Genomic DNA, 27,307 nt, shown 5'->3' with positions numbered 1-27,307 from the left:
TCGTTACTTTCTGTGTATTGGAGATAGGAAATTGCGTTACGTAGGGGAGGGGGGAGGGGGTTCCAAAATCCGGATTTTTAGCGTTACGTAATTTGTGCACGACGCCGTACAACCAAAGCCAAACACTGGATTGAAGCGACTTAATATACATACACCTCTAATCATTTAGCACTCTTCTCGAAATTAACCCTTTTGTTAGTATTATTGACCAGAAGAGACGTTTGCTTGGTGGGGTGCATTTGCAGTTGTATTGCGTAGAAGTCATCCTTATCCCCTCATCTCCCGGTTGCCCACCCTTGACAGCCAGTCGAACACCAAATGCTATCTCTGGTCATTATGCACAATACTGCAATACGTGTGGCAGCCCTCGGTTAAGATAACGGTACCACTTATCCATACCCCTAACCTGACCTGTTCCACAAAAAATGTTGCCCTTCTAACCTCAAGTAAACCGCTAGTATTCGATCGAATCCTACTATTATAGAATGAAAATGAAATTTTCTGTAAACAAGTTTTGAATTAGCGGCTCCGCAAAGCTTATGCGATTGAGACTTGCAAATAAATTGATTGAAAAAAAATCATCCTTGGTGGAGACAGTTTTGCGATTGAAACGTGAAACTAAATCACAAATAGTATTCCAGCAGAAGAACCATTTCTATTGTGAGCTCACCTCCACAGCTTGAGGGGAAAGTAAGATAACACAGAATGAGAAAGACGATTCACTCTCGCTCGACGCTCGCCGGCAACGATATTGCTTGCCAAACGGGAAGCGAGAGCTTTCCTCAGCGGAGATGCAATATTTATACGCTAGCGACAGCGTAATTATTGTGCAAGGGTGGAGCTTACGACGTAAATACTCTCTCTTCGTTATCCCCTTCGTTGTTTCTATTCTCGCGGCTGCATAAGTTTCACGTTATTGACAGCACGGTTAGGTAAGCACACAAGTGGACAGAACAAATGTATGGAAAAATGGGAATGCTTCCACTTTTCATCAGTTTAAACCATTTACAGACTATGGGATTGTAATGTATAGCATATCAAATAAATCTTAGAGAATTTCCGATTCGATTAGTATTCAAATCGCCAAAATCCGTTAACAGCTAAAATAGTTATTAACGTTAATTTTATTTCATGAAAACGTGACTTTTTTTCTGATTTGTCACCCTTAACCCTCCTGTACTCGCGTGCAAAATCATAACACGTATACTCGCGCACGGTGTCACAGACCGAAAATTGAACTTCTCTGTAATGTTGACATTGTGTATTTTTCAGGCTTTATTGACATTTATTTGAAGAAGAAGGTATGATTGAATGAAAAAACTCAAAAAAATATGTTTCCTTCGTCTTTATTATGTTTTAATAGTCTTCTAATTCAGCCTCCTCAAAACAGAGTAATTTTCGATACTCCAACACAAATAACGAAATTCAAATTTTTCACTGTTATTAATCAAAAGTAAGCAACTGAATACAATTAATGGAAGTATAAAGAGTTATAAAATAACATAAAAACGTATGAATCGATTGTGCATACATAGCATACTGCATACTCGTAACAAACATATTTTATACATTTCATGCAGTTGTTGCGTATTTTTCGGGTCTTTTATCGAAGAGAAGAATGTATAACGACCTTCCAGATAATTGCCAGATGATAAAGGTTCTGGAATATAAAGTTTGCATATTCTTCGTCTCTGTATCCTTGGTAAACTAAGAATTAATGTCTTTTTATAGATGGGCATTAAAAGATGATATGAAATGATTTCTAGGAACTTCCTTTTCTTTTTCTTGTTTTCTTGTTGATATTGTCCATTATAAAAAAATATCCCCGAAACTGTAACTGTTCAAAATTACCATAAGTCACCGATTAGTTTATAGTTTACTGTTTACTATTCTTCCACCAGTGAAATTCTTTCACGAGTGTGTATATGTATGACCATTATATTTAGCGAATAACTATACGAAAGTCAAACATTTATATTTTGCTTTTGAACGTATGACTCTAACGACGAATAGTTAATATATGGATCCGTTCAATCCAGTTACAAAAAGGAACTGAAATCAACTTGTCCAAAAAAGTTACTCCTATACTCGCGTCGGTGTGTCAGACCGAAAGTGGTAGAAAAGTGGCACACGTCCCCTTTGTTCCAACACATGCGATACGCTAAACGATGACGAACGACGCATAATGAAGCTAGAGAGAATCGCAAAGTCGTAGTGTTGATATTTTCTGAGAAATGAACGAATTATTGATTTCTCGGTCTGACAGACCAATGCGCGAGTATAGGAGTGTTAATGAAAGCCGTAGTCCTACGTCAAAAGTGGCTGTCAAAACCAGTGATAATATAGTTGCGATAGCAATAAATAATTACATGGAAGAAAAAAACTAGAGATGGGTTATATCTGAGATACAATCGCAAAGTTGCCGTAGGACTACCAAATTAGCGTGATCCCTGAATCGTGCTGAATCTTTTTCCTTTTGTGCCTACAAGTTGTGCGATGACGTTGTACAACTGAAGATCAATGGATACCACAAATATAGGTACAATGTTAGCTCCCGCAACTGTTGGTACATTTACCTTAAGGATAGATTTGTAAGAGTTGCGCATCGAACTAAACTCAGCTGGGAACGAACGAGTGAAAGTAAATTCGTAACGAACGCTTTGCTAGAGAACACACGAAAAGATCCTCTGAATGAATCAGTGGATCTTTCCATGTATTTGCTGAATCGTAATAGATAATTATTAGTTCAAGATACTGTAATATGCTCGATAATGAACATGCATTCCCTATTACAAACATAATTTTGATAGTACAAAGTTACACACGCCAAAATATCTATTCACGATTTAACAGTCATCCAAATCGCAACCAGTCGGTGGCGGCGACCAAGATGGTCTTTCTCAAGGGCGATAGTTTAGGTCAAGTTTTTCCGAGGATAAAGGCGGTGAACTTACAAAGTGGAATCACGGGCTATGAATATGTTGTCTCTCGTGGTTATTCTGGTGTTAATTTCCGCATGAGTCATGCTCCTGTGGTGTTACGCGTGCGATGCTGATGCATAAACAGAATTTGTTCTGGTTGTGCGATAAATATACCCAACTTTATGGAAAGGCACAATTCCGTGCAGTTTCATCTCGAGCTGACGATCTTATTCCGCTGGTTACGCACACTACTACAATATCCGAGCTTGAATTTGACTCGGAAAACTTGTTTTCTAGTAGTGTGCTCAGTAATAATCAATCACCTTCGTCTGAAGCGTACCAGTGTTTGGAAATCTGTCAACATTCAATGAACCACAATGGGTCATGCTACTTTCCTCACTTTTGTTACACCAAGTGAATAAACAAAGCTAGAAACGATGCCTGTTGATTGCATGGTGTTTGAAGCAGGTAATTGGTTTGAAATGTAACCAATGAGAGGTAAAGAAGAATAAAAACTTCGAGCACCGCAAGCGATCATGACGTTTTGGTTCACTGCTAGCCAGTACACTTAATACTAACCGAAACAGACTTCTATCGTTCTCGTTTGTGCCATGATCAGAGTTGCCAACCTTCCAGTTTTTCCTGTATATTATCAGTTTTTTTCGAACATACCAGCAAACCAGCGAAAGGGAAAAAAAACTTCAGCATTTTTTTTATTTATTTCCACAGTTTAATGCAACTTTTTTATTTTTCCAGTATTTTCAAGTTTTTACTCCCTAAAACTATACTATTTTTTTCCAGTTGTGTGAATACCACTCAGCTCCTTTCACTTCGAAGACCGAAGACCTTTATGAGACCTATAAATAAAAACGATTTGGTGTCCGTTCCTCACGATTTGACTCAAGAACGCAGCAACGGTCAGTATCAAGATTGATGTGTATCAGTCTGCGTCAGGTGTATATGTCAAGAAAGAAATTATATACTGCGAATATGAGTGCGTGAGTGTTCGAAATTATTTAAATCAGAAAAGCAATTGTGGGCGGGACGAAGTTTGCCGGGTCAGCTAGTATATATATAAGTACACAGAAGTACGGTATGATGTTTTTCACTAATTTTCCTTCCTTTTATTTATGTTCAGTTCGATTAGGAAAATTATGTCAGTTTGGATAATGTTTATGTAGGTGCTGTTATCGAAATGTTGATCAATGAATATTTGTCTGTACATATGTAAAGTTTCACACAACCCTGTAGCTGATTCCAAGACCAATTCGATAAGGCGTGCATTCGAAACATTTCCATATTTTCATATTTGTAATCAAGCTGGAGAGGATACAAGCTCAAGCCGGAGAGGATACAATATCGTTGCTTGCGTATAGCCATGGGGTGTTTGCATTCGACACATACGATGAGTCTCGAAGTTTTGGCAGGAGTACCCCTGCTTACTCTTCGGTTCACAGAATTATCCTACAGATTTCTCATTCGTTGCAAGATCATGAATCCATTGGTGATTGATAACTTCGAAAATCTACTACAACTGACTCCTCAGTCAAGTTTTATGTCTTTATACCATGAGTACCTTACCCATGAAGTGCACCCTTCACCAGGCATCTCCAACCAAGTTTGCTTCCCATACTTTTGCAATTCCTTTTTGATCTGTCCATGCGACAAAAAATCCATGGAATACCAGATCACCTACGCTCCAATGTTATTCCGTCGATATTTTCGGAAAAATATGGGAAAGTTGGATCTGATAAAATGTTCTTTACTGACGGTTCATACATAAACGGGTCCACTGCCTTCGGCATCTTCAATGAAAATTCCAGTGCCTCTTTCAAACTCAAAGATCCTTGTTCCGTGTATGTCGCAGAAATGGGTGCGATATACTATGCTCTAGGGATCATTGAAACACTGCCCATCGACCATTATTTTATTTTTTCAGACAGTCTCAGCTCAATAGAGGCAATCCGCTCAATGAAAGTTGATTAACGCTCATCTTATTTCCTAACAAGAATAAGACATCTATTGAGTGTTTTGGTAGAAAAATTATTCAAGGTTACCTTAGCATGGGTTCCCTCTCATTGCTCGATTCCGGGGAATGAGAAAGCGGACTCGCTAGCCTAAGGTGGGCGCTTCAGAAGGCATACTTTTTGAAAGGCAAATTGCATATAATGAATTTTTTCACATTCCTCGTCAGGACACACTCGTTAGTTGGCAGCGCATGTGGAGTGAAGATGAGTTCGGTCGTTGGTTACACACGATTATCCCTAAGGTTTCGACGAGTGCTTGGTTTAAGGGATTGAATGTAGGTCGTGATTTCATTCGCGTGATATCTCGGCTCATGTCCAATCACTACAACCTAAACGCGCATCTCTATCGCATTGGGCTCGCAGCAAACAATCTTTGTGATTGTGGCGATGGCTACCACGACATCGAGCATGTTGTCTGGTCGTGTATCCGGTTCCATGCTGCTCGCTCTCAGCTCTCTAGAGCACTGAGAGCACAAGACAGACAATCGGATATCCCCGTCCGGGATATCTTAGGTAGCCGTGATCCTGATCTTCTGCTTCATCTATACCTGTTCCTCAGAAACGCCGATGTCAACGTTTAATGATGTTTCCTTCGTTGTGTCCCTGTTTCATATCCTTCCTATCCGATCGATAAACTTTTACGCGGCAATACATACACACACTCTTTACAGATACACGGGCCGAAGGTTGTGCAGTCCACTGATGATTCAACAAGAGCCAAAGGTTTTATCGCTCATGACAACTCTACACAAGCTGATGATTGCGCCGGCTAGTGACCATTCTATCCTGGATTCCTCGAGTCGAGAAAGACGCACCACGCTAGATATGAGGTACAGACTAGGGGGGCGTTGCTGATTAATGGTCAGCTGCATCCCAATAGGAAGTATCCCGTGTCGGGCACACGTACAGAGCATTGGAGACAGCAACATCCCAATTACGAGAACACTTGTAATACTAACCTCGAGCCGACCGCGAGTAATCGGTTACATATTGCTAACATAGTTGTAAGACAAAAATTGTCAAAATATTGGACTCCCGGCCCCGTCAGGCTAACGCCACATGTGCCTTAATAAAAAATATATTTTGAGAAAAAAAAAATCATAATTATTGACATTATTATACGCATCAAGAGCGCGTGCGACAGCAACGCACGAAATGGGTTAATTATCAACAATTATGGTAACAGTCATTGCCTTGTAGATGGGCGGTGTGATGTTACCTGAATTTCACCCGTACGGCATCGTATGACACAAAATAATAACGCTCACCTTTCGGTTATAATTTCACATCCCCGGGCGGGTTTGCCAATGGAAGTGGGCTTTAGGCGGGCTGACATCCCACACTGATTGAACGTATGCGATTGAATCGGTTCTCCTGGATATGGTGCCTTGAAATGTTTTGTAAGGCAAAAAAAAGAGGAAAACTAATTTTCCTCGCTGAATGGAAACTGGAGTGAACCGGGTTGTAAATATATTGTAAATATATATATTGTGTATTCAGCGTGCACAACAGCTACCCTGCCGGAAATCCACATGTTGAACACACACAAAACGAACACAATCATTATACTCGTGTGGTGCCGACAGCGGCCATCAGATTAAATTGGTGGTCCTTTCGGAGCTTCTTCCTCTCGTTCTCCGCAGCAGTGCTATTCATCAGTAGCGCAAGGATTGCCAGCGGAAGTTAGGGATTAGATTCGTAATGGAAATTGGAAGGGTCCTGGAAATTAATTCTCCACGGGGAGCTCTCCCGTTATCCCGGTGAGGTAAAAGTGTAATTCCTTGGTCCGGCAATTGGAATCATTGAAAGGGTTAGAGAAGGATAAAGTGTGTACAGTGTTGGCAATATACGGTGGTGTTATTCTAGACACGAAACAATGAACATCGCATGAACATTCCTTCAACAACCGATGAACTAGCGTTCTCTCCCCAATAATCTTCTAACTAGTGCTGAACACCTTAGCTTTATTGTGATTCAGGTGATTTCATACCTGCAGTTTGGTATACCGTTTCCGAAAAAGCACCGCGTCTCATCACTCGACACAATACTTATAGCCGATATTTTTTTATGGCTGGTAAAAGCCGATTTTCGAATCATTTGTAAGTTCTGTGCCAGAGTGTAAACAAAACTTTCAGGCCTCAAAATAAGCAGCTAAAATGCAATTTATTCGATGTTTCGAATGGCTGATATTTGATGAAAAACTTTTGGGTTGCTCGAAAAGTAATTGCCGATTTTTATTTAATTACAAATTAAATATTTTTTTAGTACATAAAGATGGGGTGTAGGGGAACCGCGGGTAATACGGACAGTGGTGGTAATATGGACAGGTGGTTGATTTGTATAGTTACATTTTGAATTTCAGATTTCTGTCAATGAGAACACCTTCTGCATGTTATTCTATAATATTTAAGCCACCCTATGACAATGAATACTGATCAAAAGTGGAAAAGGGAAACAAAAACCAAAAATCATACATGATTCCAGGTGTGGATGTAATTTTAGCTGCTTCGATATTAAGCATTTTGAGTAGTTTGAGTGGGTCTGTCCGTTTATACTGCTGAAAAGCACGATATCACTTCTAGGTGGATTTATTCGGTTTTTAATCATTTAATGGACATTCGTGATGAGCCTTGGTTGAATAACATTATTCCTCTCGATCAACCTCTACGCTTCATACATTACAAACCTGTCCATATTACCCGCATTGAAAAAAATGTTGTACTTTTCGGTCTGTTTTAATTTCAGTAAAAAAACATTGAAAAACACTTTTTTGTAAAACTTTTGGCTAATTAGGTAGGAAACAGTATATTCAGTTGCAAGAAACTGCATCAAAGTTTTGCGAAACATAAGTTTCCAAAGATATAAATGAAGTTCTTCTTAAAATGTCCGTTTTACCCCCCCTCCCCTACATAATTTTAAAGCTTAATCTTTCAGGTTTTGGAATATTTTACGAATAAATTTTTATCTTGGTGTGAGTACATTATGTGGGAAGAAAAATTGGGTAGAAATAAGAGATCGATTTCATTCAGTTTTTTCAAAGATTTTTTGCCAGCTAATTTAATAACAAATCCAATTAGTCTTATCAGCCAGCTTCCATTTCATTTCTATAAAGTTCCTGTAGGACCTTTCAATACAGAGATATTGTTGTTCGAATGAAAAATTTTCCCTTCGTCTTTTATGATCAATTGTTCAACAAATAATGATCGCTTTTCAAATCGAAAGGCAGTTTTGAAAACATTCGAATGAATGAAAAGATTTGGAATAAGTGTGTGTGTGTGTGTGAAAATGTGAACGTCTATAGTTTGTAAGTGTGATATAGACAATGATCGCCGATAAAATTTAAAAAAATAAAGAAAACATTAATTTTCTTGATTCAATGTGTTTCATTGATGTAAATGATATGCTCGATTTCCTCAAATTGAATATGAAGTGAAAAAAGTAATATATTTTTGTCGCAAATTAGAAAACTAAAATAAGAGGATCAATATTAATTTCATTCAATTGCTGTCTCGTTGGTGACAAATATGCACTTGCCGTTTTCAAGACGGTTTTATTATAACTGCTTTACCGTTCACGAATAGGGAACAAATGATTCGCCAGGAACTTCATTGTAGTCAATGTATTGGTTGCTCATCATTGCGTCGTTGTCATTCAATCGACTCGCATCGCTATTCTGAAGTTGAAATACAGCTTTATTACTTATTTCATTGACGAACTTACAAACAGGGCTTGTCAACCACTCGAAACTTAAAGAGGAAAATGTCTTTTCTATTTCTTCCTTTCTCTTCAGCTAATTTCAATTCCGATTATGTGTATTCACAACGCATATTGATACATCGATTCAATTCTATTCTTTTGTGCTGTCTTTTCCTTTGAATTTTAAAACAGACGCTTTTATTTGACTTCAATCGTCAACTGCTCGAATGGGTTATATTCATTTTCATTCGAATGGGCTGTATGTCAGTTTCAACCGTATTCGCGGAAACTTATGAAAATGACAATATGAAAGGATGTGCCAGCAGGCGTAATCAGTGCACATAATCATAGTGTAATCATAGCGCTAAAGTCACACAACCACAGTGGCTCACAGCCACTGAATACGCCTGCTAGCAAATCCTTTCATATTGTAATTTGCACAAGTTTCCATGAATACGGTTCGATGCCCAATTCAATTTTCATTTCACTTGACGATTTGATAACTTCGCTTCAGTGTTAAGAGCGAAAGAAATAAACTTGAAACGAAACGAGACTGTACGAAGGTGAAGTGACATTCTCTTTATCCAGCGTGAAGAAAAAGTAGCACTATTTTCAGCTTGTATGAGCCTGCATGGAATTGAAAGATGAGACGCACATTATTGAGTGACGATGAACCTTGAAGTGAAATTGTATTTATTGTTCTTCACCGAACTTCAGAACTCAACGTGAATATCAGTTTTGAAAGTTTTGCTCAGCTAGGGCGAATGTGGTACCTCCCAACGATTTTTAATGTCAATCTCTGTGTTGTCTGAATTTCTTCGTTGATATATTAGATTCGTTTGTGATCTTGTCGTTTGTGAAATTTTTAGAAAAACGCTTTGTACATTTTCGAAGTGACATTAATCATGTTCATCATGTTTGCAATCCGATTGATTTGAAACTCGATTCGATTGAAATCGACTTTTGCATTCTGAAATCCGTCCGACTTAAAATTCAATCGTGTTATGAAATGTTGCAACCTCGCCTTGTCGCAAATCGAACGTCAATATAATTCATCCGTATTTAAGGGGCAATTTACATCAAAGTGTCGAATAGAATGCGAAATTGAGATCAGTTTGGGTAGTTCTGTTTCATGTTTATATACTTTCTGTTTGTCAGAAAAAAACTTCTGAGGAAAATAGGATGATTCATGAATTAGGTAAACAAAAATCTTCTAACGGAAGAGCATATTGGTTCGTTATGTTTTCGTTACTTTCAATCCATTATTTGACTTATTGCGCGTTCGTTTTATCGTGACAATGATTATCGGATTGTTTGTGAAAATTGAAATATGTCGGGATTGTTTTCTCTGATGGAATCATTATTAAACATGATCTTTCATGGAACCTAGGTTGAGTCCCAACAAAAAAAAAGTTGATGGGTCTGAGCCTAGGGGCACAGACGGGATCTTGACATAGGACTCTGATTATGTATACTAAATGTATTTGAATTGAGTTACGTAGAACTACGTCTTTCTTTAAGGGTGCCAAATCACAAAACAGGTCATGGTTTTATCAAATAAAGTTAACGTTAATAACTATTTTGGCCGTGAACGGATTTTGGCGATTAACATACCAAACGAACCGGAATTTCCCTAAGATTTTTTTGATATGCTGTACATTACAATCCCCTTGTGTGTAAATGGCTAAAATTCATGAAAACTATAAGCGTTCCCATTTTCCCATACATTTGTTCTGCTGATTTGTGAGCTTTTCTACCCGTGCCGTCAATAACGAGCAGCTTATCGACGAGCAACGAAGGGGAAATCTTAAGATTTCAAGTCTCCGTGAACAAAGGAGAACAAGAAGAACGAAGGGGAAATATTTGCCTAGAGTATAAACAGTGGATCTCGCTGAGGATCATTCTAGACACGAAACAATGAACATCGCTTGTTCTTCCTTGTTTTACACCGTCCCATGTCTTCGTTTCAGACTGAGCTGTGGACGCGACCAAATTACTCCCTCGCTGATGTCTCTGGCATTGCAATCATTGCATCGAACTGACGCCATTGCATCAATGTTTTGAGCTACACAGTTGTGTGGGGAATCATCAAGCTAGGCTATCGTTGACTCACCAAGAAAATAATTGTTCTGGAATTGTGCCTGTTATTTGATTTCGCCTGACGGTAGCAAGACTCTCACCACCAGCCGGGTGCTATGATTGATGCTAAGTTCGTTACGAAAATCTCAAGTAGAACTGTCAGTGGGGAACCCAATTCGAGGCAAAACAAAGGGAAAATGTCAGTGGGGAACTCGATATGTTGGCTTCTGTCAGTTCACTAGGGGTTCAATTTGGACGTTTCTTGTATCCTTTTTACGTGCTCTCCACCAAGGATGACAGCTAAGCTAATCTAGACAGACAATATCAATGGAAAGGGCTTCTGTTGAGAAGAGCGCAAAAAGGATATAAGTGTACGAATGTGCGTGCTTCATAACCCGTACGTAAAAATAGTTTATCTTCGCTACGCTGAAATCCCATTTGTATCTGCTCCCGTGTGCAGCCATAATGATAAATATAAGCTTGGAGGGGAGATAGCGGGAGGGAAATATTTGCGCTAGGGTAAATATTCAGTCTTTTTTCAAGCAGTTAACATTGTTCGTTTTCCGTCATCATAAAGGCTTCGCTGGTGCCTTTGACATTGCATCAATGCATTGAACTGACGCTATGGCGAAGTAGGCGTTAAGGTTGTGCTCCAAAAAATATTTGGGGAATACCAAGCATCTTGAATGTCGTGCTGGAATGTTATAAGTTACTTGGGTTCGCGTGCCAGTCGCAAAACTGCCTTCAACAAGGATTACATTTGCGCTAATCTTGATAATAATGAAGCAATGCTACTCTTGTCGGGGTTGTTGAGATTAGCAGAAAAAGATATAATATTATTTCGTTTATTTAGTCACCATGAAAGTAAGTGTCGTTCTGGAATTTTGTAGCATTATAAAATAATATCCGCAGTTATAAACAAGTGACTTCTATAAAATAACAGCGTAGTTCTACGTCAACAATGCGTTCGTATCTTGGACGCAACCTTCTATAATTTTTCTCTTTTGATACATCAAACGGAAAAAACCCTGAAAAAAACCGTTTCCTGTAAGAACTTGTATCCTTTAAACGGGTTACATGAGATAACGTGGTAGAATCCGGAACCACATTCTGTTCGAAAAATGTACACAAAAATACCATTAAAGTCATTACTACCTGTTGCGGAGAGTAATAATCAATCCGCATTGCCCTCGGCAAAATGAAATAATGTTTTTGACGAGTTGTACTTTCCGTGCTTAAATAGAACAATAAGAGAAAAAACGGATAGTAGAAGCTGTAGAAAGGTGTGAGAAATTAAGAAGCAAGGGTAGATGAGATATTGGGAATATTTATAGAAAATTTAGTAATTTGCACGGAAAGTACATTCGTAAGGTATGTTGTAAATCATCAACTTCAGGATTTTGAAAATTATATGAATTTTCCTATTAAATAGATAAAGGCCACTAAGGCACCAAATTTACCGAAAAGAAGAAAATAAGGAGGTTAGGAACCAATGTGAGGTCAATGAAATAATATGAAATGAATTATTAAATAAATTAAATCCTCTTAGCTTTTAGCTATTACCCTTAAAAGACTTCCAACACTACCCTTTGTTTCTGTTTATTCAATTATGCAGAAGAAGACAAAAAGTCATCATGTATTATTTTTAAACGCAAGTCTAAATAGTTAAGATCTACATAAACATAAACCTAAGGCAAATAAATCTATGACTACACAAATATATTATAGATGAAAATAGCATTTTATTCTTCGTTGTCACGTTGTCCGGAACATTGTTTGTTTTTACATAACCAAACTCTATATTATGACATCCTGAACCACAATTACATAAATTGTTAGTAGCAAGACCTACACGATCAAAAAGTGAATTGAGCACGGATTGGTTGGGCAACATATAATACAATAGCTGATAAATGCCTATTATCGGTAAACAGAGAATAATTCATTTTACGCATCAACTCACATTGTGAGCTAACGCCCGTATATACGCAAAAAGATTGCTCGTTGCGTCGGGGAGGAAAGCGAGTGGTTAGCGCGATCGGAAGAAAACATACTCATTTTAATCGTAATATAGAAATCAAAGACATAGTCCTATGTCAATATGAAAAATTGCATACATTTTGTAGTGAATAGAAATACCACATACACCTCTGTCGTAAAAATGCAAAAAATAAAAATATGGTGCTACTCACCATATTTTCATTTTTTTCATTTTGACGCATTTCGAATTTAATAAGGAAAATTACGAAAAATGGTTGCATTTTTATTTTATTTTTTTTATTAAATATATATTGAAGTCTTTTTTCTTAATTTTGACGTAGGACTACGTCTAACCGGAAGATATAGGGGGTGAAATGAAAATCTAGGCACTGGACAAGTGAGAAAAATGCAAGATTTGGAACGCTTATAACTCGAGCATTTCTCAATAGATCGCAAATGTTTTTTGCATCAATTGATAGGAAATATATCTACGCATCTATCATAACGAAAAACATTTAATTTTTCTTGAGATAAATAATTGAATAATTGTGAAATATCAATCATTGTCCAAATGCACTATGTGCCCATTTTTGATTGGTCTATTTTGTGCTCCTCAAATCGTACCGATCAAAACGGCCAACCAGAGCAGCAGCGAAATACAACGAAGCACGATAGGAAAGGAAAAAGAAAAAAATATGAACGAAACATTGGTCGCAGTCAGCTTAAAAATCCCCGCTCCGCTACCGTAACGTCATTCTCATCCAAACCGTACACCACATCGTTTCGCATTAAAACACATCAACAAACCAACACAAGCAGCCATGCCTGGACATGGCAAAGGAGGAAAAGTGAAGGGAAAGGCAAAATCCCGCTCGAACCGTGTTGGTCTGCAGTTCCCCGTAGGTGTATCCGCCAATTGCTCTGCAAGGGTAGCTAGGCCGAGCGCGTTAGTACCAGTGCACCAGTCCATCTAGCCGGCGTTATATAGTTTCGGCCGTCGAAGTGATCGAGTTGGCTGGCAAAGCTGCGAGTGGCAAACGCAATCGCAAAACGGCAGCAGGTAGCAGAAAAAAAAATTGGTGGCTTATATCTATGATATAACCGCAAGGTTGACGTGGGACTACAGTTGCCTTAAATTGTTGTTGTAAGAATTTGTATTGTATTGATTAAATTTTTCGATTGAATGAAACAATTTTCGAATTCAATTGAATTCAACATAATTGCTTTGTAAGTAAAAAGTTTGAACAGTTACCATGTAAGAACAATTCAGGCATTGTAATAGATTATGTTCTTCGTTACAAGTAAATTTGTAACCGTTCTTTTACGTTTGATATGATGCCTAGGACTACCAAACTATCTGAGCGGAAGAATTGTCAAACGATCATTGTATTTGACGTTTCTCTCTGAAATTATTGCATCTTTCATGTGTACGTAGTTCTGGAATCTGCGAATGTTCATTCACCTCTAATATCTGGAATGGCGATTTTCCCATGCTTCTCAGTTAAGAAGTACGTTTTAGGGAAACATATTCCGGTCTGCACAAACACAAGCGAGTACAAAAGTACTCGCAGCTTGCATATATTTGCAATGCGGATTCCCCCAGGCACATTGATTTAGAAGTCCGTGTTAGGGAAACACAGCTCGGTGGGAACAAAAGTACCCCCTACTCGCATGTATATTTTCAAAGCGGATCCCCATTGGTACATTGATTCTGAAGTCTATGTAGGGGAACCCGTAAATCGGCCAAATCAAAACTTGGTAGTTAGGGCGTTCAGATAACGCTTGACATTTTACAGTTATTCAACTGTTTATCTAATGGAATATAACATTTTATTAATTGTGATAGACGCGTAGAAATATTTCCCATCAATTGATGCAAACATCTTTCCGATCTATAAAGAAATGTTCGAGTTATGACCATTCGGAATCGTTTTTCCTGCATGTTCTGTGTTTAGGTTTTCATTTCATTGGCCAGTGCATTGGTTGTATTTGTGTTTTTTATAATTTGCATGGTCTCGGGACCAGTGTTTTTTTTTTTTTTTTATAAATTCGTTTATTTTTACAGGCTCAGTTACATAAGTTTAAAGGAGCCGAAATCTTAAATATATTTTTAAAACTATATATATGAACAATTTTCTTAAATCTATGGTTAGTAATGTGGGAAACCGATTACTCGTGGTGGACTCGAGATTAAAAGGGTGACATTTTCTCAGGAAAAGGATGGGGTATAAGGAAATTATTACAATGTTGATAATCACACACACTCAATTCTTAAATCTATTCGTACATCAGTTGTGAATTTACATTTCATTCTTCTGTTTATAGGAAGCGGACCAATTACTCACAAAGGAAGAAATGGAGGGTATAAGGATATAAGGATAATCACACACGAACATCGATAGATTTAAGGAAAACATATATTTGGGACATGTAATCAAGGTCTAACCGAGCCAACACATCTCTCACCGGCACATTGGGCTGCCTTCCTCTAGCCCGAAGGGAGTTCTCTAAATTCGATCTGGCATCAAGATACACCTCACACGACCAAACAACGTGTTCGATGTCGTGGTAACCTCGGCCACAAACGCAGATATTGCTGCCGGCCAGATTGAAACGAAAGAGTAGCGCGTCTAACGAACAGTGATTGGACATGAGTCGGGAGAATGTGCGAATAAAGTCCCGACTCAAGTCCAGACTTTTGAACCATGGTTTGAGGCTAACCTTAGGGATAATCGAGTGAAGCCACCGGCCCAATTCATCTTCGTTCCATTTGCGTTGCCAGTTAGCGATGGTATTTTTGACGTAGGACTACGTCTAACCGGAAGATATAGGGGGTGAAATGGAAATCTAGGCACTGAACAAGTAGGAAAAAATGCAAGATTTGGAACGCTTATAACTCGAGCATTTCTCAATAGATCGCAAAGGTTTTTGCATCAATTGATAGGAAATATATCTACGCATCTATCATAACGAATAACATTTCATTTTTCTTGAGATAAATAATTGAATAATTGTGAAATATCAAGCATTCTCAAAATTCACTATGTGCCCATTTTTGATTGGTTCATTTTGTGCTCCTCAAATCGTACCGACCAAAACGGGCAACCAGAGCAGCAGCGAAATAGAATGAAGCACGATTGGAAAGGAAAAAGAAAAAAATGAACGAAAAATTGGTCGCCGTCTCACACATGCGTAATTCTCGAGCCAGCCAGTCAGCTTAAAAATCCCCGCTCCGCTGCCGTAACGATCATTCTCGTTCAAACCGTACACCACATCGGTTCGCATCACAACACATCAACAAACCAACCCAAGCAGCCATGTCTGGACATGGTAAAGGAGGAAAAGTGAAGGGAAAGGCAAAATCCCGCTCGAACCGTGTTGATATGGAGTTCCCCGCAAGGGTAGCTAGGCCGAGCGCGTTAGTACCAGTGCACCAGTCCACCTAGCCGTCGTTATATAGTTTCGGCCGCCGAAGTGATCGAGTTGGCTGGTAAAGCTGCTCGCGACGATAAGAAAAACCGCATTCGGAACAGAACACATTCGGTTAGGTGGACATCAAGACAACAGGCAGTTGCAGCGAGTGGCGAGTGGCAAACGCAATCGCAAAACGGCAGCATGTAGCAGAAGAAAAAAGTTTGTTCTTTTTACAATCTGCTTTGGTGGCAAATCAAGAACAAGGCGGCATCAAGGGCGTTCGAAATGGTTTTTTTCAAAACCACGAGTACTAAGTTTTCTAAATTGGAACCATTCCATAAAACAAGGCGCTTTTCAGGGCCATTAAACCTTCCAAAAAAAAGTTTAGGAAATAAAGTTCAATGCGTTCTAAAACATTATCCAAAATAATAATAAAACACAAATTGATGTTTTCATAATTTGTTTGCCAGGATCTGATGAGTATGTGAATTTGGCAGTAGTTCTGAGCTTATTGATAGTTGGGGACTTTCAAGATTATTGAATTTTCACCAACTCTTAAATTGTTTCCAGATTGAAAGTACAGTAATTTACAATTAGTTCGACATTTAGCTAATTGGACGGACATGTAATGCGACTTATTTAGTTGGACATTTTTGTAAACATAGAGATCCAAATTATGACCGCACACTGAAAGTCGACACTGTACCACTGTCATCGCAAATGTTCAATTACAGGTTAAAATCGCCTCCAATGCGACACTGAGTGGCGCTTCGGTACGTTGCATTGAATGTAATTTACTGTAAAATATGTCACAAGCTGGATGGGAAGAAATTTTCCAACTGTGAAAGCTGAGGCGAGTGGCAAATGCAATCGCTAAACAGAAAGGTTTAGCCGAACAAGATGGGGATATCGAGTGACAACAAAACAATAAACTCTTTAGATTGAAGATAATTTTGTGATCCTGAAAAGGACCCTTTTTAGCCTGCATGTGAATCCAACGAGCGAACAAATCGTAATGAATGTATTTTTTTGCCATCGCTCCCTTTTAACGCTCATTCGTTCGTCTCGTTGGACTCGCCCCTCTGGCTGAGTCTGCCGATTTGTCTCTATCCTGTGAGTGTGTACCGCTAGAGTATAAAACACGCGGACCCCAAAAAAATATCTTATTTTCTTTCAAACCGTAAACCCGTGTGGTTGTACGGCATCGGCATCGTGGACGCAACAAAGGAGGACAAGTTAAGGGAAAGGCAAAGTCTCACTCGAACCGTGCAGGTCTCCAGTTCCCTGTTGGTCGCATTCACTGATTGCTCCGCAAGGGTAACTAGGCCGAACGGATTGGTGCCGGAGCACCAGTATACCTAACAGCGATTATAGAGTTTCGGCCGTCGGAGTGCTCGAGTTGGCTTGCAAAGCTGCTCACGACAATCAGAAAACCCGCATCAAGAACAGAGCAGCTTCGGTTCGGCGCTCATCAAGGCAACAATTAGTTTCAGTGAGTGGCAAAGTGCTTCTCCGGCACGTCGCATTAAATGTAATTTACTGAACAATATGTCACAAGCTGGATACGAAGAAATTTTCCAACTGTGAAAGCTCTGGCGAGTGGCAAACGCAATAGCTAAACAGGAAGGTTTAACCGAACAAGATGGGAAAATCGAGTGATAACAAAAACACAACACCAAAGGTTCTTTTCAACCCTCAACATATTCATAAAGAGTAAACAGTAAACTAATCCATTTTTCAGTTAGATAGGTAGGTATTCACGTAGGAGAAGAAAATAAAACAATATATAAAATATATATTTAACAAAAGCTGTCCCCTTTGTATAGTCCTACGTCACTCCGGTTATGTCCCCGACATTACCCACCCGTCTTTTACGGACTAAAGAGTAAAATTCATTGAGGGCGATTTGACGCTGATAAATATCGCCTTCAATCGCACCTACCTTTGCTAATGAGTCAGCCCTCTCATTACCCGGAATTGAACAATGAGAAGGGACCCACACAAAGGTAATGACATAACAGCGTCTGGATAAAGCACTCAAAATTTTTCGTATTCTCTCAAGGAAGTACGGCGAGTGCTTTTCCGGCCTCACTGAACGGATAGCTTCGACAGAGCTAAGACTATCCGTTACAATGTAATAGTGTTCAACAGGTCGTGAGGCGACGCTGTCCAGCGCCCAATGAATTGCTGCCAATTCAGCAATATACACTGAGCAAGGATTCTGAAGACTGTGTGAGGTGCTAAAAAATTCGTTGAACACTCCAAATCCTGTGGACTCATTTATAGTGGACCCATCAGTAAAGTACATATTATCACAATTGATACCCCTATATTTTTCATCGAAGATCGTTGGAGCGATCCTCGATCGTTGGTAATCTGAATATCCATGGATATCTTGCTTCATGGACAGATCAAAATGCACAGAGGAATTGATGTAGTCAGGGAAACAAACACGGTTGGGAATATACGAAGAAGAATCAACCTGCATGGAGATGAATTCATGATATGAACTCATGAATCCGGAGTGAAAATTTAGCTCGATTAGCCGCTCAAAATTTCCGATCACCAATAGGTTCATGACCTTACACCGGATGAAGAACCGAAGAGATAATAAATTGAAGCGATCTTTTAGTGGGAGTAGGCCTGCCAAAACCCGGGACCAGTGTTGTCACATTTTAATCTGTACCAGTGGGGTTAAAAATCTTTCTCAAAAATCTGTATCTTCGAAAATATTCGCTGTAGAGACAAATCTATTTTATTAGCATGAAGAAATACTAATTTATTTACTCCAAATACTACATTTACATTTGCAAGTCATTCGAGTGTTTGATGATGCTTATACATAGTTTTTATGAATCTAGATTTCATACTATCATTTATTAGAATTTTCGAGATGTTTAATCAAATCTTTTGATCTCAAAATAGCGTTCATCGTATCGTTGCTGAGCCGATTTCGAAACTTATTTTTGCTCTGATTATGTTCAGGAAAAATGGCTCGACAATTGCCGAAGAGTGAGGCATAGTGAGAACGTTACAAACAAGTATAACCATTTATATGTACATAAAAAAAACATGTTGAAAATATATTCAAATTTAGCTCAAAATTATGTCAAAAGTAATTGAAATCTGGCCTTTATTCAACTTTCATTGGTAGAAATTTAAAAACCTAGTCGAAATTCCACTGAAATATTCAAAATTATTAATTGAAACTAGGGAAAAAAATACATCTCTACCAAAAAAAATTTCATTATAATTTTATCTAAATTTTACATTATTGGTCGAAAATTACCCATAGTTCTTAGAGAATTAAAACTCTTCGAGTTTACGGTTTAGGATTTGAGGTGGCTGGAGTTCCAAAATTTCCTGTATTACCTCGTATTAGCCAGCGAATGGCATGTATTTGACGACTACTACGACTATATCCAATGGATCTAGGCAATCGATTTTTATCAAGTGCATTACGGAACTTGAAACCCCCATCATCACGGTCGCACCGTCCGACGCGAATACTTTCAGACGATCCTTGTAAGGAACTCCGTCCTTATGAAACTGATCAATTATTGGATTGTAAATACGTTTATGATCAGTAGCACCATGCGATACTGCGGCGTAAAAGTCGCCATGTTCCTTAATGTTGCTTCGTTCATATGTAAGAAATTTCACACACGGAAAAATCTGTACCAATCTGTACTTATTGACGAAAATCTGTACTCTGTACCATACATAATCTGTACCAAAAATAGCGAATAAATCTGTATCTTTCCAGATAAATCTGTACGTGCGGCAACGCTACTCGGGACTAGGGGCGTTTTATATTTTATTATATTTTTTTCTTGAAAGGATTCTTGAGGACTTTTTACATAACATATCCGAAAATCAAAGATGTGTTCTTTTTCGGTTCTGAGTTACGATTTTTCAAAGTTAACCGATGGTCCGGAAAATCATTTTTCTCCTTTTTTCAAAAAATCATAACGTTTGAACTACTGAACCGATTCAGATAATGTACATATTGAATTGAAGTCAATGCTAGTCTTCTTTAGAAAAATACTACAGATTCGAAAAACTTAGATTCTATTCGCATAGATCTAGTCTAGTCGCATAGGAACATTGAACGAAGACTGAAAACATGTTAACTTTAAAAAATCATAACTTTCAAACGAAAAATAACACATCTCTTATTTTCCGACATGTTATGTTAAAAAACCTCAGCTTAAATTACAATCATAATTACGAGAACAAAATTTAATTTTCTGCAAGTATTATTTTGAAACAGACCAGGTAATTGGCTTTAATTTAAGTTATCGATCACCTAAATCGGTCCAATAGTTCAAAAAATATGACTATTTGAAGAAAATTCATTTTAGGAAAAAAAACTGATTTTTCGGATCACCCAAAAACCGAAAGGGTCACCTTAACAAAAAAAATAAAAAAATACGGGTCTAATATTTTGCGATAAGAAACAAAACTATCAATTTTCACGAAATTCTGAGAAACACTATATCGGTTTAGCATGGAATGGCCGTCAAAATGACGCGTGTTCGTAGAGATAGGTATATATATATATATATATATATATATATATATATATATATATATATATATATATATATATATAGATGGGTATATGAGAAACAAGCGTTAAAGATACGGGTGAGTAGTTAATCATTAAAGGAATCTGAAATTTCCCGGGGAATTGCACTTCCGATTTCCGAGGTCGTATTTCGTCGACTAACGAAACTCAAAATGTATGTATGAGGTATTCCTCGTTTTTGCCATTCAACTGAGCCCAGCTGACCGAACACGTGTAATATTGTCTTGAAGCTCATTAAAGACGTCATATTTTGTTCGAGCACACATGTTGTAATGTCATGACAGTGCATTGCGTTTTGGCCTGGTAAAAGCCGTGTCAGCGTTGTTCATGATAGCGTTTCGCAAGTGAATGTATTTTGCTTCACGCCGCTTCTGTTGATTTTGTCGTAGGAACTGCGTCACAATATGTTGATTGATCATGAAAGACGAAGGGAAAATTGTTCATTTGTTCAATATCTCTGTATTGGAAGGTCGTACAAGAACGTAATAGAATAACCAGAATAACCAACCCGATAAAAGCTGGTTGATAAGGCAAATGGGATGTGTTATTGAATTAGTTGGCAAAAAATTGTGTTAGTCCACAAAGTCTTTGAAATAAATAGTTTTTTTTTCCTTTCGATTTTTTCTACTTCACCTATACACACCAAGATAAAAGATTGTTCGTAAAATATTCAAAACATTAGAGTTTAATCTTCAAAATGACGTACATTCCATTCTTATGCGTTCATTCTATGTGTAAAAAAATGTATTTTATTTGTAATGACAAAAATCGGCAACTACTTTTCGGGCAACCCAATATTATGAAAACCGATTTTTCTCTTTGTCGCTGAAATATATTATCTATAATATCTTCTGTTCATAAATACAATTAATACTTATTCCAAATAAAACACTAAGTTTGATGATTCGTTCAACACTAGTTTTATAGTTTTTATATAAGTTTCACTTTATTCACTTTACTGCATCTGAACTGGTAGGCCCCGTTCATGCGGATTTATTAATGAAGCAAATATAGTAAAACGCAAATGTCGAAATTTATGCTGGAAACGGACTTATCTTTTGTGAGTTCCCGCCCAAGTTGAAAGCATTAGCAATAGTCATAATTTCATTTAGGAGATATGTCGCATAAGAAGCTGAACAAATATAGCTACCCGTTTCATTTTCTCAAACCGGTGGCACAAAAGTAGTTTCCCGGTTAAGCGGAGGAGAAATGATAAAATGATCCTCGGATAAAAGAATCATGAAGTGCTCTTCTAGATATAATTCCTGTTTAATTCGAAAGTGTTCTCAGCTCGGTGCGGGAAAAGCATTCTATTCAGCTTTAATTGAGTTATTCACTCAACTCGTGCAGCGTCGAAAGCGTCGAAAGGCAAAAGGCTGAAGTGCCTTTTCCCGCACTTGAATATTCATAGCATCCAGTGGCACCGGTGGACAGATAACCATTTTCGGCGTGGTCGCGTCCGTTTTCCACCAGCAAAATCCCAATTAATCTTGGCCCCAGCGAACTTACCTGCATTACATCCGCTGCGTGGGTGCTGTTGTGATATGTATTGTCCGCATGGTAATGTTTTTCCATCTCGATCAGCCACAGCTTGAACGTCATCTCGTCACAGTTGAATGTGTTGTAAACATCAAACCTCCGGAAAAGTTCCAATCCTGGAATGAGATGAAACGGGCATGATGAGGGTCAAACTTGGCGTTAGAAGTGGAGCCTCAAGTGGGGATTATAAATAGCTCACCTAAGCACACGAGCGGACGCTTGTCGGTAAGTTCTTCCAGTTTGAAAATCTCGAACTCCCAGTTCAGCGCACTGTTGAGAAGATCGGAAAGCTGTGAAGTTTCCCGGGATTTGGTGAACACGATGCTGCCGGTGGAAGGGCGACCCCCGCCCCGGATGATTGAATCGTTCGAACTTCGGCGTGATGACATAATGTTGGTGGGTCCTTGCTGTTGAGAGAAGCATCTGGTCAAAATACTGAAGGCAATCAATCAATCGATTATTACCGTCAGCAAAGCTCCTATCAGATCCGTTGCCACTGGGTCTTCGGTTCGAATTTCCTTCATCTGGGGACTGTAGAGGCCCTCCCGTTTGAGGAACTCCATCACCCGGTCCAACAGTTTTGACTCCTCCTGGGAGCAATTTTCCTGGACCTGGGCGAGCAAGCTCAAAACCTTCGTGATGGGTGCCTCCAGTGGAAGTTGGGTCAGTTTAGCCAAACTGGTGCGCCGCAAGCCATCGGAAGCGATCGAGCGAACATCGAAGCTGCCTCGTCGGATCGAATGCAACGACCCACGTGCCACCTCTTTGCTCTGTGGAAGCGTCTGTAACGCATCGCTTGTCAGCGTGGAAAGCGTTGCTCCCCCGGATGGGGACTCCAGGATTAAAACTAGGTGCGTGGGATTTCTGTGGAATGAAGTAAAATTTATTATCTGGGAAGACTGGGGGAGTGGGGTTCTCAAACCTCCCAATGCACGACACAGGTATGGCGCGGACGTGGACGTGAAGAGTATCCTGCGATTTTCGTCGGGTGCTGATGAACCCTTCGTAATTCTTGTGCCTGCTGGTGTGAGATAGAATGCTGCTAATATCGGTCGACACAAAATCGCTGAACGATCTGCCAACAATTTCGTCCTAAAGAACATAGAAAGAATGATTTGAGTGTTCAGAACAATAGATGGAATAATTGGCGAGGTAATATACCGCTTTCATGTTCAATATTTTCTCGCTTGCCCGGTTCGCGTACTGTGTCCGCAAGGAATCGTCGGTGATGATGATGGCTTCCCGTGACCTTTGCAAAGCAGTGTATAGAGCCTGAAAGAAAGCAGCAACATACACTATATTCATTATAGTGTCAAAACTCAATTTGATTTGGTATTTGTTTCTGTTGGTGGAATTTACCAAGAAAGTATATTCACCTCGGAAGCACATTGATCGATAAATGTGCAAACTTGCCAGTGTGGGTCAGTTATCGTGACTTTCTCGTAACAATGTTCAACTTAATCACCACTGACCATTGACTGAGTTTAACAGTCAATGAAATGACTAGCAGATTTATTATTCAACTGTTTAATCCGATATCTAACTTATAATTCCCGGTCAATGACTATGACTAGTAAAGTTCTACAGTTTACAATTGCATCCCGATTACGGTACCTATCGAGAGACATCTTTCCATTGATTGAATATTGATGATGTTGTCCGTCGATGGCGAGATAATTTATTTAAATTTAATTCAACCAATAAATCATCGTTTGCACCATCGATGGATCCCAACATCGCACAGAGCCACACTTTTCCGACCCTCCCCTCCCCTGACAATGTTTTGCTTTGACCAACAACCATACAACCACCGACCAGTCCAGAGTCACCACCCCTCAGTATTCTTCAGCTTTCCGGGACCGGATATTGCGACATAAATAACGGAATGATGAAGGTTCTGTAAATAGTAAATGGGTTGTTCCGTTAGGCGGCGAGGAGGCAGCAAGAGTAAATTATGGATGGCCACAATTTGCATACCGAAGGGCAAGAAAGGGATGACTGGCAAAGAAATCCTTGGTCTTTTAATTGTGATCGCAAAAAATATGGAAAGAATGAATGGCGAAATAGGACACTGCTAAAATTGAATAATGTCACAGATGAATCTTCATGGTTTGCGATGAATAAACTGCGTGTAAAAGTTCATAGCGACGGATTGTGAAGGATGTGACATTTTTCATAAATAAGGTTTAATCCTCCTAGAGAGAAAATTCAGCATTACTACTAAGATGAAATTGAAGTCGATCCGATGATGAATTAATGTTCCCTGCTACATCCAAACTAGCGTTGCCAGAAAACATTTCATTGTCGATAGAAAAAATGCTTTTTTGTGTCCCGAAGCATCAAATGAGCAAAAAAATTATTTGTCTCAAAAGCTTCAAAATGTTTGTATGCATGGGAACAAACATCTCACTTTTTTTAAACGGTTTTATTTGCCTGTAACATGTTTGTATGTTTATATGTTTGTCTGTAGCGCTGTACCACATTAATAAAAAATTGACCTCCTTCCTGTTGACATCTTTATCTCTTTATCTCTGTCCAACATTAATAAAAATTTGACCCTGTTCTTCTTACTAATTGATCTGAAATTTGCAACAAATCTTTATCTTTGCTTTTACTACAATACTGCGATTCCATTGAGTGGAAAAATCCGATTTAGCCGCCGCTATAATATGGCTGATTTCATATTAGTTTAAAAAAATGTTAATTGGGATATGTGTATCATATGAATGGATTTGACTTGGAGAACAAACGATATTAGTTGTGTCTCTTGATTTCAAAAGAAAAGTCAGTTGCCTAGACCGCTAGGTAACGCTACAGAATTGCTTCCGCATCCATCGTATTCTTCAGATCTGGCCCCCAGCGACTATTTTTTGTTCGCAGACCTGGAGAGAATTCTCGATTACCGAAACTGAGGCCTATTCTGAAGAAAAACCGAAAGAGTACTATGAAAGTGGTATCGAAAAGTTGCAAGATCGCTATAATCGCTGTATCGCCCTCGAAGGCAATTATGTTGAATAATAGAATTGAATTTTGCAAACAAAAATTAGTTCTACTGTATCACCTTATACACTTTTTTTTCAACTTTTTACTTCCGTTCTACGTAAAGATAGTCCCATTTGATATCTATCATTAGGTGATATGGTTATTTTTACGCGGATTTTTCAATTGACGCGGTTTTTTTACTCGGATTTTCGAATTAACGCGGTTTTCAAATCAAATGCCCAGAGACTTAAGGGAATCCCGAGTTGGAAAATCGAAAAATTTAATTTTTTTATTTTTATATTTTCGGGTAGCCTATAGTTAGCATTAAATATGTCAATGACCCTAAAAACATAAATCAACCTGTTTGTGAACCTAATGTGCATAATTCATCACAACGCATCAAAGTATCCATAAACTAAAAACGCGTTTTTCTCGAAACCTTTTTTTTCACCTGACAGCACATTGAATGCAAGATTCAAATCATTCAAATCGAAATCAGTGGCTGAAATTTGGTTCTGCTTATAAAAATGTATTTTCTATCAAGTGGTGTAGTTTATTAAATGTTTTTGTTTTTCGATTTCATATGAGCACTTTAAGTTACGTTTTATTTTGGTTTTATATAAGTATTTTATGGGTAAACGGATATGCGTTTGATTTGAATAGTTACATTTTGAATTTCATATTAATATTAAGGAGTATCCTTCCTGCATGTGATCCTATGATATTTGAATCACTCTATGACATTGACGAACTGTTAGAAGTGGAGAAGGTGAACAGAAAAAGAAAATCGTAATTGATTTTGCGTTCGGCGAAGCTTACGTTTGATGTCGGAACAGGTGCGCACTACGATCTTCATGTCAACTTTCCGAATACATCTCTTGATTCTATCAATCAACTGTTTGCAATTCGTGGCTCTTCGGTTAATTTTGTACACCAAGGAGCTCAACATCCCGAAGAAATTTTCGGGTTGCGGTTTTTACGTACAAATGAGATTGGATGAGTATTCAGAAATGATTGTGTTTCTTTGCGTAATGCGATGACGTTTTATCCGGCCAAAGTGCGTAATGTCCATCTGCATGATGTTTTTGTTGAAACGGGATCAACATTTTTCGAACATTCGTTATGATATTCATATCCAAAACTGAGGGCTTGAGCCAAGGCTTAGAAATACCTTTCTCGAGAATGGCGATGTACAGTGTCTGTTCAAAGTTATGTTTAAACTTATATTTTATATTCGCAGATGAAGTAGAACTTCTTTGGACGGCACAAACATTCTCAGCGAAACATTTGTCTTCTTAACATAGGTATTACCTGCGTTATTTTTATTAGTAGTACTTAGTTGAGATTACTATGCCGAAAAACACGTCTTGAATGTATTTAGGAGTGGCAAGCTCTAGAATACGCGTGACCACAGTGTATGTCGGAAGAAATTTCTTTTGACAAAAAATCTCCCGGCCAGAACGGGAATCGAACACGGACCCCCAAAGCTAGAACAAAATAAAAAATACTAACAGATACTGGGGGAGGTGTGCTCCCGTGGCCGAGTGGTTAGCGTCATAACTAACATGCCGGGTGTTCGGGTTCGATTCCCGTTCTGGTCGGGGGAATTTTTCGTCAAAGAAATTTCCTCCGACTTGCACTGTGATCACGCGTATTCTAGAGCTTGCCATTCAGAATGCATTGCAAGGCGTGTTATTTGGCATAGAAATCTCAACTAAGTACTAATAAAAATGACGCAAGTAATACTACGTTGAGACGGCGAAGTTCCTCTAGGAACGTTAGTGCCATTGAAGAAGAAGAAGAGATAGTGGGGAGAGAGATTACTAAAACATACACGCTCTCATTTCTCTCTGAGCTCGTTAGTTATTGAGCATAGAGGTATCGAAAAATTCCAAAAATTTTGTTGCCATACGTTATTCCTACGAATATATTTTTATAAAAAATTTGGCATCTGAATTCACTCATCCACTTTTATGGCTTTTCAATACGTCATTGGAATCAGAAAGGTTCCCAAAAATATGGAAAAACTCTTTTCTTGTACCAATATTCAAATCCGGTAATAGATCCGATGTAAGAAA

General features: G+C 38.5%; 1 protein-coding gene across 1 annotated transcript in view; it reads right to left on the bottom strand.

Moving 5' to 3' along the window:
• LOC129770295 (high affinity cAMP-specific and IBMX-insensitive 3',5'-cyclic phosphodiesterase 8) overlaps positions 1-27,307 on the bottom strand; it is a 495,796-nt gene that overhangs the window by 5,586 nt on the left and 462,903 nt on the right. The window contains exons 11-15 of the mRNA XM_055773030.1: positions 23,409-23,519; positions 23,170-23,339; positions 22,712-23,111; positions 22,447-22,654; positions 22,218-22,363 (exon numbers count right to left, since the gene is read on the bottom strand). Coding sequence (XP_055629005.1) covers positions 22,218-22,363; positions 22,447-22,654; positions 22,712-23,111; positions 23,170-23,339; positions 23,409-23,519 — 1,035 coding nt within the window. The remainder of the gene's footprint in view (positions 1-22,217; positions 22,364-22,446; positions 22,655-22,711; positions 23,112-23,169; positions 23,340-23,408; positions 23,520-27,307) is intronic.

This window comes from Toxorhynchites rutilus, chromosome 2, assembly GCF_029784135.1.
Source record: "Toxorhynchites rutilus septentrionalis strain SRP chromosome 2, ASM2978413v1, whole genome shotgun sequence".
Lineage (NCBI taxonomy): Eukaryota > Metazoa > Arthropoda > Insecta > Diptera > Culicidae > Toxorhynchites > Toxorhynchites rutilus.
Note: the sequence above shows the minus strand (reverse complement) of the source record. Positions and strands in the feature narration are given on the sequence as shown.